Genomic DNA, 18,909 nt, shown 5'->3' with positions numbered 1-18,909 from the left:
TTCACCCTGGACAGAGAGAAAAGAGGTAACGTGTCACCCAAAATATAACCTGCAGCTCCTGCGGGGGTAGTGCTACATTATATAACAAAACACCCCTGCTTCATTCCTTGTACTTTAACTAACAAAAAAAAAACAAATAACAAAAAAAAAAAAGAGGAAAAAAAAATATTAAAGCTAAAAGGGATTTGGAGAGGAGGAGAGGTTCGAAGATGGAGCCTGTATATATATATATACACTAATGCCATCTACACCACACATCCACTGCGTCCCGTAGCCTAAATTCATATCAGTGCTTTATGGCCCTAGGAGGGATTGGCCCTCTTCGGAGTTAATAAAAAGATTCCAGAGGGTCCATGTATTTTTATAAAACAGGGAAAACGCATATGTGGAGTCTTTGTGCTGCGCACCCCGAAAATGCAGAAACAAAAATGGAAAACCAAGTATTCCGCCTGTCACGGAACAGCACAAGGAGGAGGCAGGGCTTTTGAATAATGGATGCCCTAAACAGGTACAGTCGTATAAGACAACCCCCGAGTTTTGAGGCAAGTTTTTAAGCCCAAAAGTTTGTCTTATACACCAGAAAATACGGTAATTATATGAGAGAATATTCTTCATTGTAATCTTTTGTTCCTATTTATAAATCTATGGGGTTTAGGATGAAGAACTAAGAGACATCAAAGCCAAGCATAAAGAAGAAGAAGAGAGGCTGGTGAGTGGAGATCAGCAGTCTATGGAGGAGGGGGAGATGATTATGAAAAATAAACCGGAGGAATCTTCTCTACATATCAACACAAGTAAGTCATAAACAATAAATGCAGAAACAGTTCACATTTTAATGCTACAAGTATAAAGCATGTATTTTCATTGTTACGTGGAGTGAAATATTCCAAATGTTCGTTAAGTTAAAAAATTCAAATCCAAAGTTAGAGTTGATCCAGAGAAAAGCAGCATACAGTATGTCCATAATTCTTTAGGTTAAATTAATTAATTCTTTATCCCAAAGGCAGATCATTTCCAAGGTCAACCTTCTGTAATGATTCTTATTACAAATAATAGAAACACTTCCAGTCAGCTAGGAAAAGTTTCTGTGGAAGACTATTCCTCATTTTTAAAGCTGGTGTAGTAAAGAATCCTTCCACATGATATAGGAAATTTCCAGCCCTTACCAGAGGGATGTAAAAATTGAGGGGATTAGAGAATGACCATAACAACATTGTCAATGTATCTACTCCACAGCTAAATGTTCCATATAAAGGGTCCATCCCCATTCCCCAATATAACGTCATGTTCACAACAAATGAGGAGGAGATACTGTACACCATATGAAAGGTCCATCTCCGTTCCTCAATATAACGTCATGTTCCCAACAAATGAGGAGGAGATACTGTACACCATATGAAAGGTCCATCTCTGTTCCTCAATATAACGTCATGTTCCCAACAAATGAGGAGGAGATACTGTACACCATATGAAAGGTCCATCTCCATTCCTCAATATAACGTCATGTTCCCAACAAATGAGGAGGAGATACTGTACACCATATGAAAGGTCCATCTTCATTCCTAAATATATGGTGTACAGTAACTCCACTTCATTTGTTGGGAACATGACATTATATTGAGGAATGGAGATGGACCTTTCATATGATGTACAGTATCTCCTCCTCATTTGTTGGGAACATGACGTTATATTGAGGAATAGAAATGGATCTTTTAGTGCTAAGACTCCACTATATGCGTTTCGTCCAATAAGACATGCTCAGGAGTCTCTAGCGCTGAATCTGAACCATGTTTTCCACCTTGTCTTGTAGCCTGGATAAACGTTTGCAGTTGCTTGGGAATCTCAACGGGTCCATTAAAAAGAGCCACTTGTCCTCTTTTAGGAATGTTGATCATAGTTACCAAGTATATTAAAGCATGTACCCTCACCCAAAACAACCTGACCTTGGGGCAAGTCTGCCATTGATCATTGTTTTCGGTGTATGAAATATTGGGATTTTTTGATATTTCGAGATTTCTCTAGCACAGATCTGGTGGAAGTTTGATAGATTCACAATAAAAATGTTTTAGGCTCTGCTGTGCACATTGTATAGTTTCCCACCACTGCTCTACACTATATGAATAGTATATCTTTGATATGTTATAAAGAAAAGGTGGAGGAAAGTCCCATTCTTCACCATAACCTTGTCATCAATACATAAATACTATTGCTTAGTATGATTTGGGTGTTTTGTTTCATTGATCTGGTTTGTATTTGTAGTTCTCTGTTATAATTGCACCCAATCCAATGCCAGATCTCTGGGAACGTTTTGAAAGCTACACACAGATCTATGACTTCTGAATACAAGATGTGTGAAAACAGATATGACTTCTATTAAATATTGCTTTCCAGCAGATGGACGGTGTTTCTGGAATATAAATCCATCGGAGGGACATCTTATTATATCTCCAGTTTGTAAGGCAGAAGATACCGACATTCCACAATATTCTCCCAAAGTCACCTCTGATTGGTTGGTTAGATCATCAGATCCTTCCAATCCTGAGGAACCTGCTGAGGAATCCCATACTATGACATCAGATGTCCATCTAAGATCAATGGATCCTTCCAATCCTGAGGAACCTTCTGATAAATCCCATACTATGACTTCAGATGTCCTTCCAAGTTCTCACAGTGCTGACAGATCACCAGATCCATCCAATCACCAGACATCTTCTTCAAGCCATAAGAAGGTTCACACAGGAGAGCGTTCATTGTCATGTTCAGAGTGCAGGAAATCTTTCACCACAAACGTATCACTTTCTAAACACCTGAGAATTCACACAGGTGAGCGTCCTTATTCATGTACAGAGTGCGGGAAATCTTTTGCTCAGAAAGCACATCTTGTAAGACACCAGAGAGTCCACACGGGTGAGTATCTTTATTCATGTTCCGAGTGCGGGAAATGTTTCAGTGAGAAAGGACAACTTATTGTACACCAGAGAACTCACACAGGTGAACGTCCCTATTCGTGTCCAGACTGCAAGAAATGCTTCATTCGGAAATCAGCAATGGTTTCCCATCAAAGAATTCACGTGGATAAGCGTCCTTTTTCTTGTTCGGAGTGCGGGAAAGGGTTCCTTAAAAAAGAAAACCTTTTTAGACACCAGAGAATTCACACTGGTGAGCGTCCCTATTCATGTTCAGAGTGCGGGAAATGTTTCACTCAGAAAGATCAACTTATTGTACACCAGAGAACTCACACAGGTGAACTACCTTATTCATGTTCAGAGTGCGGGAAACCTTTCATTAAAAAGAATGACCTTCGTAGACATCGTATCGTTCACACGGGTGAGCGCCCTTATTCATGTTCGGAGTGTGGGAAATGTTTCATTCACAAAGGACAACTTGATGCGCACCAGAGAATTCACACCGGTGAGCATCCATTCCCTTGTTCAGAGTGCGGACAATGTTTCAGCCAAAAACAACAACTTCTAGCGCACCAGGAAGTTCACACTGGTGAGCGTCCTTTCTCCTGTTCAGAGTGTTGGAAATGTTTCCTTGCGAAAGGAAAACGAATTAGACACCAGAGAATACACACAGGGGAACGCCCTTATTCATGTTCAGAGTGTGGGAAATGTTTCAGTAGGAATGAACATCTCCTTAATCACCAGAAAATTCACACAGGTGAGCGTCCTTACAAATGCTTAGAGTGCGGGAAATCTTTCACTTGGGAAGCAAGCCTTATTGAACATCAGAGAATTCACACAGGGGAGACTCCTTTTTCATGTTTGGAGTGTGGGAAATCCTTTGTTCGTAAAAAAGACCATGTTAGACACCAGAGAATTCACACAGATGAACGCCCTTTCCCTTGTTCAGAGTGCGGGAAATGTTTCCTTCAAAAAGAAACGCTGAATCTACACCAGAGAACTCACACAGGCGAACGCCCTTATTTATGTTCAGAGTGTGGGAAATCTTTCATAGGAAAGAACGACCTTCGTAAACATCAAAGAATACACACAGATGAAAGCCCTTATCTGTGTTTAGAGTGTGGGAAATCCTTCATTCATAAAAAAGACCACGTTAGACACCAGAGAATTCATACCGGTGAACGCCCTTATTCGTGTTCAGTGTGTGGGAAATGTTTCGGTAGGAATGAACATCTCCTTAAACACCAGAAAATGCACACCGATGACCGTCCTTACCTATGTTTAGAGTGCGGGAAATCTTTCACTCAGGTAGGGGGCCTTATTGAACACCAGAGAATTCACACAGCTGAACGTCCGTATCCATGTTTAGAGTGCGAGAAATCCTTCATTTATAAAAAAGATCTCATTAGACACCAGAAAAAGCACACAGGTTAGCGGCCCAGGAAATGTTTCATTTACAAAAACACCAGAGAATTCAGACATCAGAGAGAAACTTAGCAATGTGTACTTGGTTTGCCAACTAGTTCCTTTCAGGAACATCCGTTTTTAATATGTGAATTATATTTTTGTGTTTAATAAATTCAATTTTAGAGAAAAATTCTCTGTACGACTATATTCATACCATGCTCTGTGTAACCTGGGACTAGTTAGTGGAACTGTTGTTACAGCTTGGACTGTAATGTTGAAGTGTGTCCAGTAAAGTTGGTAAATGTTCAAACAGCAGGTCTGAAGTTACCACATAGGGGTGCATGGTGGTACATGGCATATAGCAAAGAACAGGGCCTTCTATGTACACATAGGGTGAAGTGGAGAACATGCCATTGCTAAAGACAACAGATGAATAGGGAATGATATGGCAGCCGAGAACGAGAGAACAGTACCGGCAAGGGCAGAGCCAGAAGAAGGGGTGGGCACTGCACAAAGCTTCAAATCAGTGGCTAGCAACCAGTGGGCCACAGCGTTATGTCTGCTCTGACAGCTACTGCTGCCATTCTGTACTCCAACATGCCCACTCTCAATACACTCATTTTATACCATGCAATAAGAGCAGAGGAGGGGGGTCACAGTTCTGCATCCTTGGTCTAGGCTCTGGAAGAACCTGCCTTAGTATTGGGCAAGGGTGACAAGTCCTCCACATAGTGAGTGGAGCGGCACGCTGTTTCCCTCCTGAGCTGTCGGTGCCCCAGCTACCTGACGGAGCTGGGACACCTCAGTGACCTAGCCGTAAGTATGGAAGAGTTAATCAAGTCAAGACGTACAAGTAGGAGGGTCGTGCCATTATGTGGCGGAACATGTACTGCATCACTGAGATTTACTGGTGGAACTGGATATATTCTCAGCGGTGTCCCCTTTAAAATGTCACATTCCAAGGGACAAAGTGTGCTGCATCATGGGACCAAGTGCTTCGCAGTACAGAGCGTCAAGTGGTGATATAGTTACACCAGGTGTACATCTCACTTCTAATTCGGGGTGCCACCTTACTGTTGAACTCACAAGAATGTGGCTCCACCTAGTCCTGGGCACGAGTCAGCGCATACACTGGAGGAGAGAGGAGGGCCTATTGCCCACAAGAACATTGTTAATACTTCTTGCAGAGGCACTCTTGCCCACCAGGTGGCGTGATAGTTGTCCTGGGCAGGGCTGGTGCAAGGATTTTTGACACCCTAGGTGAAACCTCATTTTGCTGCACCCCTAGCTCCACCCCTGACTCCACCTCCTTTGCCCTACCCATGTATACACCACCTTTTTAATGAAGCACCCATCAAATGCAGCCTAACCAGCGCCCATAAAAGCAGCCTACCAGCGCCCTTGAAATGCAGCCTACCAGTGCCTATTAATGCTGCCATAGCAGCGCTCATCAATGCAGCCTCACCAGCGCCCATTAAATGCAGCCTTAACAGTCCCATGAAATGCAGCCTGATCCGTGCCAGTAAAATGCAGCCTTACCAGTCTCATGAAATGCAGCCTTACCAGTCCCATGAAATGCAGCCTGACCTGTGCCATGAAATGCTGCCTTGCCAGTGGCATGAAATGCAGCCTTACCAGTCCCATGACATGCAGCCTGACCTGTGCCATGAAATGCAGCCTGACCTGTGCCATGAAATGCTGCCTGACCTGTGTTTGGCGAGGACATCATTACATCCGCCTGTCACAGAAGACAAATCTGCCCAAGCGGCCGCCGCAGCCATACTCCATTCGGCCGCTCTGGCTGCTCTGTTTTCTATCTGTGACAGGCTCAGCCAGGAGATCGTCCTGCGCTCGTGTGAGGTGGCCGGGATTAGAATTCACTCCATAAAACGTCCAGATATTTCCCCCCATTTTTTATGGAGGAAAAAGTGTGCCTTAAACAGTGAAAAATACAGAAATCTACATGTGTAATCATGGATGTAACATAATAGAGGAATGGACCAGGAGGCAGTGGGGACAATAATGAAACATAACGTAGACTGCAGTATTTATATTCAACACAAGGTGGCGATCTCACTTGGATCACACAGACAGGAAGTGATAAAAGATAAAGACAGGAAGTGATGTCAGGTAAAGACAGGAAGTGATGTCAGGTAAAGACAGGAAGTGATGTAGGGTAATGGCAGGAAGTGATATAGGAGTATAAATAAGGCGTTCCGGTTTTAGGCAGAGAGGAGACATTGCTGGGACTGGCAGCAGAGGAGGTAATAAGATATTATTTTATATTTACACCCAGTAACCCCCCCCCCCCCCCGTCCTGTCCGTCCTCTTCCTCCATAGTCATAGGGTTGCCACCTTTTCTTCAAGCCAAACCCGAACACTTTAGCAGCACATGGCAACATTTTTTATTTTGTAGTACGTTAAATTCATTACCTCTGTACAATGCAATGAACGGCAATTTTTTATGTCGTATACACTATCATACCTCCCAACTGTCCCTGATTTCGAGGGACTGTCCCTGATTTGGAGCAATGTCCCTTTGTCCCTCATTCTTCCACATTTGTCCCTCATTTTGGTCTGATCTATATAGATGTATATAAAATGCACTTTTTATCTATCAAAAAGTGTTTCCCAGCACTAAACTTTCATCTGATTTCTAAATTGCTGCATTTGTAAATTCCAAAAGCCAATATAAAGAAATGGTAGTGGTAAAAAAAAGCACTTGTGGGTTTAACCAATCTTATTTTTTTGTACAATTCTCCTTTAAGGGGGCGTGGCAAGGGGTGTGTCCTATGCCTGCATGCTTTTGCTGATAGGTGTCCCTCATTCCCATCTCAGAAAGTTGGGAGGTATGCACTATGCATATAGCTTTGTGACTAAATACAATTTCTGGAGGGTATGATGGGAGCAGTATGTACAGGAGAGGGGTGCGGAGGGTATGATGGGGGTAGTATGTACGGCAGAGGAGTGCAGAGGGTATGATGGGGGTAGTGTGTACGGGAGAGAAGTGCAGAGGGTATGATGGGGGTAGTGTGTACGGGAGAGAAGTGCAGAGGGTATGATGGGGGTAGTGTGTACGGGAGAGAAGTGCAGAGGGTATGATGGGGGTAGTGTGTACGGGAGAGAAGTGCAGAGGGTATGATGGGGGTAGTGTGTACGGGAGAGGAGTGCGGAGGGTATGATGGGGGTAGTGTGTACAGGAGAGGAGTGCGGAGGATATGATGGGGGCAGTATGTACGGCAGAGGAGTGCAGAGGGTATGATGGGGGTAGTGTGTACGGGAGAGAAGTGCAGAGGGTATGATGGGGGTAGTGTGTACAGGAGAGGATATGATGGGGGGTAGTGTGTACGGGAGAGGAGTGCGGAGGTTATGATGGGGGTAGTGTGTACGGGAGTGGAGTGCGGAGGGTATGATGGGGGGCAGCATAGGGAGAGATTACTTGCAGTGTCTGTGGGGTGGCCAGGGAGTGATGTTGGGAAGATAAGGGAAGGAAAGCGACCATGGAATGATGCCAACTGGGGGGGGGGGGGATAGGAAGCAGCTGAGTGATGTCTGTATGAAGTGGTCTGGGGTGGTGGGAAGTGGTGGGCTGAGAAGTGGTCTGGTAGTAATGTCTCTAATAAAAAAAAAAACAATTTTGGTCATCCTCTAAAATATACAACAATACAACTCCATGAAAATAATCTGTTAAAGCGGTGGTTCACCCTTAGAGTAGGGTGACCAGACATCCCCAGTTTCAGGGGACAGTCCCCTGATTGAGGACACTGTCCCCGAACCAAGTCTGTCCCTGGTTTTGTCCCCAGATTGAATTTAATAGGGGGCAGGGGCAATTTCAAAGACAATCAGTGCAGAATTAAAATAAAAAAATTAGAATTACACCCCCCGGCTCCGCCGTGCCTACTACCATAGGGGGGTTACATTTTTCCCATTATCTGTGCCCCTTTCTGATGATCATGTGCTGGTCGGAGCGGAGGGAATATTTCTTCAGTTTCGGGCGCATGCCAATTCAGCTCAGCTCGCATGTTCTTCTGCCTTGGCTCAAATCCTGGCCAGCCACCTGCCTATCTCCTTTCCTTCCCTGGCAGAGTGATTTTCCTCCACTCCCCATCCAGTAGTAGCCGGGGCCCAGAGAGTAAGACTTGAGAGGCTGTGAGGCGGGCGGCGACGGGCATAGAGTCGCTGATTGTTGCCATTACTAGTAAAGAAAAAATATGTCCCTGGTTTTAATTTAAAAAATCTGGTCACCCTACCTTAGAGGGCACTTTTTCCCCTTAGCTTCCTGCTCGTTTTGTCTAGGGGAATCGGCTATTTGTTTTAAAATATGAGCAGTACTTACCCGTTTACGAGATGCATCCTCTCCGTCGCTTCCGGGTATGGGCTGCGGGAATGGGCGTTCCTTCTTGATTGACAGTCTTCCGAGAGGCTTCCGACGGTCGCATCCATCGCGTCACGATTTTTCAAAAGAACGTCGGTGCGCAGGCGCAGAATAGAGCCGCACCGACGTTCGGCTTCTTTCGGCTACGAGTGACGCGATGGATGCGACCGTCGGAAGCCTCTCGGAAGACTGTCAATCAAGAAGGAACGCCCGCTCCCGAAGACCCATACCCGGAAGCGGCGGAAGAAGATGCATCTCGAAAACGGTAAGTACTGCTCATATTTTAAAACAAATGGCCGATTCCCCTAGACAAAACGAGCATCCATCTAAGGGGGAAAAAAGGGAATTTTTTTTTTTTTTAATAAATGGGTGAACTCCCGCTTTAAGATGCCAGCACTCTGTATGTCCAGATGATGTGAAGGTAATTGATGACCATTCATGTAACCCTGTGTTATCCAGGGTCTGAGTCTGGACAATCAGAGGTGTGAACTCACCACATACACACAGGGGTAGGTAAATGGTTATAAATGACTTCACATAATCTGGACAGAGGATGGGGGAAGTTTGTAGACATAGATAAGGCTGCTTTCACATTGGGCAGTGGAGACGCGGTGACGGTATAGCCGCGCTATTTGTAGCGCTGCTATACCGTCGTATTTACCGCGATATTTGGGCGCTAGCGGTGCGGTATTAACCCCCGCTAGCGGCCAAAAAAGGGTTAATACCGCAATGCGCCTCTGCAGATTTCAATGGGAAGGCGCGGTATAGGAGAGGTAAACACCCCGCTCCTATACCGCTCCAAAGATGCGGCTAGCATGGCTTTTGGAGCGGTCCTGCTACCGCACCGCTTCAGTGTGAAAGCCTTCGGGCTTTCACATTGAAGCCTGCAGGGCATGATGTTTTCATGCGGTATAGCAGCGATATTTTTAGCGCTGTACCGCATGAAAAACGCCTCAATGTGAAAGGGTCCTTAGTGCTGCTTGGGAGATACTGTGAGTTGGCTGGGCTGTGAACATCGGGCAGCAGACTCCCCCCCCCCCCCCCCCACACACACACACACACACACACACACTGGCTTGCTGATTCTGCTTATCTTAATGCTTCAATGCAAAATAAATCTTCCTGGAACTTTGCAATCTAGAAAACTTTCCTTAGTAAAAAAGTCAGCTCACCTCCTAGTGAGCAGCGGGCAGCCCGACACAGCAGCTACAGTGATCTCCTCAGCTCCGCCTCCCCCTTCTCTCAGAACACGGCACTAGTGATTGGAGAGGGGGGGGGGGGGGGAGAGATAAGAGAGACTGCAGGAGCATGGGTGGGGGGGACAGAAAGGAGCCAAGCTTCAGATACGTAACCCACACATCACCACAGTGTGTGTGTGAAATTATATTGCTGCTGTGACTGTCTCCACAGTGGCAAGTATGCTAATAAAGCTCCCCCTCTGCCAGAATGGTCTTGTCCGGGTTTGAGGCAGTCTGAAAACCGGACATGTGATTCAGAACCCGTATGTACGGGTGAATCCCGTACAGGTGGCAACCCTAGATGCTGTGATGTCTTTTATCTCCAGGAAATACTACTGCAAAAAATATACAGTATATAAACTTAAAATTCTTTATTGAAATATGTGCTTAGAGTTAGCCTAAATTTAAAGAGCCATTTATCTAACTGTCCATCCAGAGCCTCTAGTTTATAGACCGGATACATCCTGAATATAGAACCATTTATCCAACTTTCATAAAGCTGTCTTGGGGTAGTGCTGACAGGTGCCGGGAATTCTGGGACATTATCCAGTAACAGACAAGGGATGTGTCTGGATGGTGACTGTATCATTGTGTGTGTCAGGTTCCTATAAGGTGTCAGGATATCGCTGTCTATTTCTCCATAGAGGAGTGGGAGTATTTAGAAGGACACAAGGATCTCTACAAGGACGTCATGATGGAGAATCAGCCGCCCCTCACATCACCGGGTAAGAGGAGACTTTATTGTAAAGGAGAGAGCAGTACGGAGGCCCCACCTAGATCCCCCATCATCTGATAAACACATAGAAACAATGTATTCAGTCAGTGTGTGTGTGTTTCCTACAGATGGATCCAGTAATGGGAACCCACCAGAGAGATGTCCCCGTCCTCTGTATTCCACACAGGAAGGTCACACCATCCCTCACCATCATCAGGTAGGTGGGACTGAGCATGTAGACCTCAAACATTTCTTCTAAGCTATGAGAGGACATTCTACGTAATCTCTTGGTCTTTTTTTTTTTATAAATGCCTTCTATCATCTTCGGGGTTTAGGGTGAAGAAGTGAAAGACGTCAAAGTTGAGGTTAAAGAGAAAGAAGAAGAGACGTTGGTGAGTGGAGATCAGCAGTCTATGGAGGAGGGTTGTCCTCTGTATTCCCAGAACTCTACACGGGAAGATGCCAACTATACAGATAATAATCAGGTAGATGGGACTGGGCAAAGTGGGGTTCACCGCACCAGGGAAATCCCAAGTGCAATTGTGGATAAGTCCAGGTGGATGTGGGTGCTGGCAATGCACTAGGCAATGGAAAGTAGCAAAAGACGGATGGACGGCCGCACACCAAAGAACTCTTGAGTTGTCTTTATTGAAGGAACATAAGCAAACACTGCAAATACACAGCAGGAATCATAAACAGCTGAAGCGTTTCACACTTGGTTAGTGCTTATTAATGGCCATGAACTCAAGAGTTCTTTGGTGTGCGACCGTCCATCCGTCTTTTGCTACTTTCCATGGGACTGGGCAAAATGAACTCAAAAATAATTCTATGAGTGGACATTCTTTTGTGTAATTTCTTAGTGCAGTGTTTCCAGATATTATATTTTATCTCTGGAATTTAGAATGAAGAACGGAAAGACATCAAAGCTGAGATTAAAGAGGAAGAAGAAGAGATTTCGATGAGTGGAGCTCAGCAGTCTATGGGAGGGGGAGGTCTTCTGAATTCCAGGGATTCCACACAGGAAGGTCACACCATCCCTCACCATCATCAGGTAGGTGGAACTGAGAATGCAGACCTAAAATGTATTGTAAGCTATCAGTTTAGAGAAATGTCTCTCTTCGATAGAAAACTGGATGACTAAGAGTTATCTTAAACTCAACAGTTCCAAAACAGAACTTCTTATGTTTCACGCCAGCCGAAAGAGTCAACTGGCAACAACCTGGACACCGTCGCCCATTCTGGGCCAAATCATCACCCCTAGCTCCAAAGTCAAAAGTCTAGGGCCCCATACACACGATAGAATCCATCCGCAGATAAATCCCAGCAGATGGGTTTCTGCGGATAGATTCTATGGTGTGTACACGCCAGCGGATCTGTTTCCGCGGAGAAATCTCCTCTGGGATGGATTTCAGCAGATCGAATATTTGCTGTGCTGCACAACAAATCCATCTGCTGGAATCCATTCCAACGGATGGATCCGCTCGTCTGTACAGACTTACCGGATCCATCCGTCCAAAGGGATTCCCCGCACGCGTCGTAATGATTTGACGCATGCGTGGAATTCCTTATATGACAGCGTCGCGCCCGTCGCCGCGTCATAATCGCGGCGACGGCGCGACACGTCATCGGCAGAGGATTTCCGCGCGGATTTCAATGGGATGGTGTGTACACTCCATCCCATCGAAATCAGCGGATCTCTTTGAGAGGATTTATCCGTGGAAACGGTCCGCTGGACCGTATCTGCGGATAAATCCTCTCGTGTGTATGGGGCCTAGGAGTCATTTTTGACACCTTCATGACAATGGACGCACAAATAGGGTCAGTAGTCAGCGGATCGCACCATTTGTTGCGCCTACTACGCAGACTTATTCCATTTATCCCCAAAGAAGACGTAGCAGTCGTTGTGGGAACAATCGTGAATTCCAGACTGGACTATGCTAACGCCCTTTACCTCGGACTCCCAAAGTACCAAATCTCCCGTCTGCAAGTCGTACAGAATACGGCCGCCAGACTGGTGACTGGGAAAAGGACATGGGAATCAATCTCACCTTCGCTGAGAATCCTTCACTGGCTGCCAGTAAAAGACAGAATTGTATTTAAAGCACTCTGCCTGACACATAAGTGCATCCATGGGAAGGCGCCGCAATATCTTTGCGACAAGATAGAACCTCACAATTCTAATCGCGTTCTGCGATCCACTGACCAAAATCTGGTCAAGGTGCCAAAAACCAAATACAAGTCCAAAGGAGAAAGAAGGTTTGCTTTTCAAGGTCCGAGACTATGGAACGCTTTACCAACCAGCGTTCGGTTGGAGGAAAAACCACCTGACTTTCAGAAGACAGATTAAAACTCTGCTCTTTTGATGTCATGAGACACGAAACATCAAGCGCCCAGAGGCGATTCAGTTTGCATGTGCCGCGCTATATAAGTTTTTCATTCATTCATTCATTAGATGATATTCTATGTAATCTGATCATCTTTTTTTTTATAAATGTATTCTATCATCTTTGGGGTTTAGGATGAAGAAGTGAAAGACATCAAAGCTGAGATTAAAGAGAAAGAAGAAGAGACGTTGGTGACCAGACATCAGCAGTCTATGGAGGAGGGTTGTCCTCTGCATTCCCAGGATTCTACACGGGAAGATCAGAACTATACAGAGAATGATCAGGTAGGTGGGACGGGGCAAAAATAATTAAAAAATAATTCTATATGAGGACATTCTTCTGTGTCATCTCTTATTATTGGCAGCAGTGTTTCCAGATGTTATATTTTATCATCTCTACAATTTAGAATGAAGAATGTAAAGACATCGAAGCTGAGTATAAAGAGGAAGAAGAAGAGAGGTTGGTGAGTGGAGATCAGCAGTCTATGGAGGAGGGGGAGATGATTATGGAAAGGAAACAGGAGGAATCTTCTCTACATAAGGACACAAGTAAGTCATAAACACTAAATGAAGAAACAGTTCACATTGTATTTACATTGTTATATGGATTGAAATATATCACATGTCCATTAAGTTCAAAGTCCTTGCCAGATAAATGTAATTATGTATTTCTCACACTACCAAGTGTTCCCAATATAATGTACATCATCTCCATTCCTCAATATAACGTCATGTTCCCAGCAAATGAGGAGGAGATACTGTACACCATATGGAAGATCCATCTCCATTCCTCAATAAAATGTCATGTTCCCAACAAATGAGGAGGATATACTGTACACCATATGAAAGGTCCATCTCCGTTCCTCTATATAACGTCATGTTCCCAACAAATTAGGAGGAGATACTGTACACCATATGAAAGGTCCATCTCCATTCCTCAATATAACGTCATGTTCCCAACATATGAAAGGTCCATCTTTATTCATCAGTATATGGTGAACAGTATCTCCTCATTTGTTGGGAACATGACATTATATTGAGGAATGGAGATGGACCTTTCATATGGTGTACAGTATCTCCTTCTCTTTTGGTGTTATATTGAGAAATAGAAATGGAGCTTTCAGCGCTAAGACTCCCACCCTACGTGTTTCGTCCAACAGGACATCCTCTAGTGCAGAAGCTTCACCATGTTTCTCCACCTTGTCTTGTAGCCTGCATAAGAGTTTGCAGTTGCTTGGGAATCTCATCATCAACAGGTCCATTTTTAAATAAGCCACTTGTGCTTTTTTTTAGGAATGTTGATCATAGTTATCGAGTATATTAAAAATGTACCCTCACCCAAAACAACCTGACCTTGGGGCAAGTCTGCCATTGATCATTGTTTTCGGTGTATGAAATATTGGGATTTTTTTGATATTTCATGATTTCTCTAGCACAGATTTGGTGTAAGTTTGATAGATTCACATTAAAAATGTTTTAAGCTCTGCTGTGCACATTGTTTAGTTTCCCACCACTGCTCTCCACTATATGAATAGTATATCTTTGATATGTTATAAAGAATAGGTGGAGGCAAGTCCCATTCTTCACCATAACCTTGTCATCAATACATAAATACTATTGCTTAGTATGATTTGGGTGTTTTGTATCATTGATCTGGTTTGTATTTGTAGTTCTCTGTTATAATTGCACCCAATCCAATGCCAGATCTCTGGGAACGTTTTGAAAGCTACACACAGATCTATGACTTCTGAATACAAGATGTATGAGAACAGATATGACTTCTATTAAATATTGCTTTCCAGCAGATGGACGGTGTTTCTGGAATATAAATACATCGGAGGGACATCTTATTATATCTCCAGATTGTAAGGCAGAAGATATCGACATTCCACAATATTCTCCCAAAGTCACCTCTGATTGGTTGGTTAGATCATCAGATCCTTCCAATCCTGAGGAACCTTCTGAGGAATCACATACTATGACATCAGAGGTCCATCTCAGATCAATGGATCCTTCCAATCCTGAGGAACCTTCTGATAAATCCCATACTATGACATCAGATGTCCATCCAAGTTCTCACGGTGCTGAGAGATCTCCAGATCCATCCAAACCCCAGAAATCTTCTTTAAGCCATAAGAAGGTTCATACAGGAGAGCGTCCTTTCCCTTGTTCAGAGTGCGGGAAATCTTTTGTTTCAAAAACATCACTTTTTAAACACCAGAACCTTCACACGGGTGAGTTTTCTTATTCATGCTCAGAGTGTGGCAAATCTTTCATTCGCAAAGAAAACCTTGTTAGACACCAGAAAGGTCACATTGGTGGGCATCTTCATGCATGTTCAGAGTGTGGGAAATGTTTTAGAGATAAAGGACAACTTATTGTACACCAGAGAATTCACACAGGTGAGCGCCCTTATTTGTGTTCAGAGTGCGGGAAATCTTTCACTCGGGCATCACACCTTTTACAACACAAGAGCGTCCACACAGGTGTGCATCTTAATTCATGTTCAGAGTGTGGGAAATGTTTTCGTGATAAAGCACGACTTATTGTACACCAGAGAATTCACACAGGCGAGCGTCCATTTTCATGTTCAGAGTGCGGGAAACGTTTTAGTGAGAAAGGAAAACTTGATGTTCACCAGAGAGATCACACAGGCGAGCGTCCATTTTCATGTTCAGAGTGCGGGAAACGTTTTAGTGAGAAACGAAAACTTGATGTTCACCAGAGAGATCACACAGGTGAGCGTCCATTTTCATGTTCAGAGTGCAAGAAATGTTTCTCTCAAAAAGCTCAGCTAACTGTACACCAGAGAACTCACAGAGGTGAGCATCCTTATTCATGTTCAGAGTGCGGGAAAGCTTTCTCTCACCAAAAAGACTTTGTTGAACACCAGAGAATTCACACAGGTGTGCGCCCGTATTCGTGTTCAGAGTGCGGGAAATCTTTCACCAGACACAGAACACTTTTGAGACACCAGAGAATTCACACGGGCGTGCGTCCTTATTCGTGTTCAGAGTGCGGGAAATCTTTCACCAGACAAGGAATACTATTGGAACACCAGAAACTTCACACAGGTGAGCGTCCTTATTCGTGTTCAGAGTGCAAGAAAAGTTTCATTCAGAAATATGCCCTAGTTTTCCATCAGAAAAGTCACACGGAAATACGTCCTCCTCATTCATGCTCAGAGTGTGGGAAATCTTTCACTCAGAAACGAGACCTTGAACAACACATTAGAGTTCACACAGGAGAGCGCCCTTATTCATGTTCAGAGTGCGGGAAAACTTTCATCACAAAAGGAGCACTTTTTACACACCAGAAAATTCACACAGGAGAGTGCCCTTATTCATGTTCAGAGTGTGGGAAATCTTTCACTCAGAAACGAGACCTTGAACAACACATTAGAGTTCACACAGGAGAGCGCCCTTATTCATGTTCAGAGTGCGGGAAATCTTTCACCACAAAAGGAGCACTTTTTACACACCAGAAAATTCACACAGGAGAGCGCCCTTATACATGTACAGAGTGTGGGAAATCTTTCACTGGGAAAGGAAACCTTAATCAACACAATAGAGTTCACACAGGAGAGCGCCCTTATTCATGTTCAGAGTGCGGGAAATCTTTCACCACAAACGGATCACTTTTTACACACCAGAAACTTCACACAGCAGAGCGCCCTTATTCATCTTCAAAGTAAGGGAAACCTTTCAATGCAAAGAGAGACCTTTTTAGATGTTCTAGAATTCACACTAGTGAGCGCCTCATTTATGTTCAGCGTGTGGAAAATGTTTCTATTGCAAAATAAACAACTTGTTGAACAGCAGAAAAACTTCATACTACTGAGTGTCCTTTCCCTTGTTGAGAGAGTGCGGCAAATGTTTCCTTCAAAAAGAAAGACGTATTATACACCAGAGAATACACACGGGTGAACACCCTTATTCTTGTTCAATGTGTGGGAAATTTTTAATTGGGAAAGAACATCTCCTTATACAGCAGAAAATTCTCACAGGGGAGTGCGGGAAATGTTTTGTTTTTTGAATATCCGAGAATTTACACATGTGAGGGTCCTTATCCATGTTTACAGGGCGCAAAATCCTTAATTTGTAAAAGAGACCTTGTTATACACCAGAGAATTCGCACGGGGGAGGGTCTTTATTCATGTTCAGAAGGCGGGAAATCTTTGAGAAAATGGAACTTGTGAGAAACCAGAAAAAGCACACAGATGAGCACCCTTACTCATGTTCAGGGTGCGGGAAATGTTTCATTCACAAAGAGGAACTTGTTAAACACCAGAAAATTCATACAGGTGAATACTCTGATGATGGGACATAACAAGGGAATACATGTTACCCCCACGAGCCTCAGATTCTCCTAGGGAGGGGGTCAGATAGAGACAAGGGGTGTATAATGCCCATCACAGTACATCGGGGGTATAATAAAAATATTTGAGTTTTTAGGGGTGTGGTTTGACAGATATATAGACATAAAGAATAAATGCAAGGAACGTGGTTCTCATATAAAACATTACTAAGTAAGTCCAATATTTACACCGACAGTCCATTAAAATGGGGAAATTACAAAGATTATTGGTTTCATAAACACATTGAGAGGAGTCGGCAGGAATAGCTACTTCAAAAAGTTGGAAAAGTTGCCTAAAAATATAAAGTGAACGGTGGAGGAGAATGTAGTGTGGATGGTGGGAGGAGATCTGTCGGAGAATGTAGTGTGGATGGTGGAGGAGAGCTGTCGGAGAATGTAGTGTGGATGGTGGTGGAGAGCTGTCGGAGAATGTAGTGTGGATGGTGGAGGAGAGCTGTCGGAGAATGTAGTGTGGATGGCGGAGGAGAGCTGTCGGAGAATGTAGTGTGGACGGTGGGGGAGATCTGTCGGAGAATGTAGTGTGGATGGTGGAGGAGAGCTGTCGGAGAATGTAGTGTGGATGGTGGAGAAGAGCTGTCGGAGAATGTAGTGTGGATGGTGGAGAAGAGCTGTCGGAGAATGTAGTGTGGATGGTGGAGGAGAGCTGTCGGAGAATGTAGTGTGGATGGTGGAGGAGATCTGTCGGAGAATGTAGTGTGGAAGGTGAGCTGTCGGAGAATGTAGTGTGGATGGTGGGAGGAGATCTGTCGGAGAATGTAGTGTGGATGGTGGGAGGAGAGCTGTCGGAGAATGTAGTGTGGATGGTGGGGAGGAGATCTGTCGGAGAATGTAGTGTGGATGGTGGAGGAGAGCTGTCAGAAAAAGTAGTGTAGATGGTGGGAGAGAGCTGTCGGAGAATGTAGTGGGGATGGTGGAGGAGAGCTGTCGGAGAATGTAGTGTGGACGGTGGGAGGAGATCTGTCGGAGAATGTAGTGTGAATGGTGGAAGGAGAGCTGTCGGAGAATGTAGTGTGGATGGTGGAGGAGATCTGTCGGAGAATATAGTGTGGATGGTGGAGGAGAGCTGTCGGAGAATGTAGCGTGGATGGTGGAAAAGATGTCGGAGAATGTAGTGTGGATGGTGGAGGAGAGCTGTCGGAGAATGTAGTGTGGATGGTGGGGGAGAGCTGTCGGAGAATGTAGTGTGGATGGTGGGAGGAGATCTGTCGGAGAATGTAGTGTGGATGGTGGAGGAGAGCTGTCGGAGAATGTAGTGTGGATGGTGGAGGAGAGCTGTCGGAGAATGTAGTGTGGATGGTGGAGGAGAGCTGTCGGAGAATGTAGTGTGGATGGTGGGGGGAGAGCTGTCGGAGAATGTAGTGTGGATGGTGGGGGGAGAGCTGTCGGAGAATGTAGTGTGGATGGTGGAGAAGAGCTGTCGGAGAATGTAGTGTGGATGGTGGAGAAGAGCTGTCGGAGAATGTAGTGTGGATGGTGGAGGAGAGCTGTCAGAAAAAGTAGTGTAGATG

At 44.5% G+C, this 18,909-nt stretch overlaps 2 protein-coding genes across 2 annotated transcripts in view; both read left to right on the top strand.

Annotated features, from left to right (window-relative positions):
• Nucleotides 1–643: 643 nt before the first annotated feature.
• Nucleotides 644–4,340, top strand: LOC120910568 (gastrula zinc finger protein XlCGF26.1-like). The gene is made up of 2 exons (XM_040322326.1): nucleotides 644–794; nucleotides 2,392–4,340. The coding sequence occupies exons 1-2, from the start codon at nucleotides 731–733 to the stop codon at nucleotides 4,338–4,340; spliced, it is 2,013 nt and encodes a 670-aa protein (XP_040178260.1). The 5' UTR covers nucleotides 644–730.
• A 6,483-nt stretch (nucleotides 4,341–10,823) lies between these two features.
• The window catches only part of LOC120909983 (zinc finger protein 271-like), a 52,839-nt gene continuing 44,753 nt past the window's right edge, over nucleotides 10,824–18,909 (top strand). The window contains exons 1-2 of the mRNA XM_040321789.1: nucleotides 10,824–10,858; nucleotides 13,160–13,309. Of these exons, the coding sequence (XP_040177723.1) occupies nucleotides 13,238–13,309 (72 nt within the window). The 5' untranslated portion in view covers nucleotides 10,824–10,858; nucleotides 13,160–13,237. The remainder of the gene's footprint in view (nucleotides 10,859–13,159; nucleotides 13,310–18,909) is intronic.

This window comes from Rana temporaria, chromosome 8 (assembly GCF_905171775.1).
Source record: "Rana temporaria chromosome 8, aRanTem1.1, whole genome shotgun sequence".
Classification (NCBI taxonomy): domain Eukaryota; kingdom Metazoa; phylum Chordata; class Amphibia; order Anura; family Ranidae; genus Rana; species Rana temporaria.
Note: the sequence above shows the minus strand (reverse complement) of the source record. Positions and strands in the feature narration are given on the sequence as shown.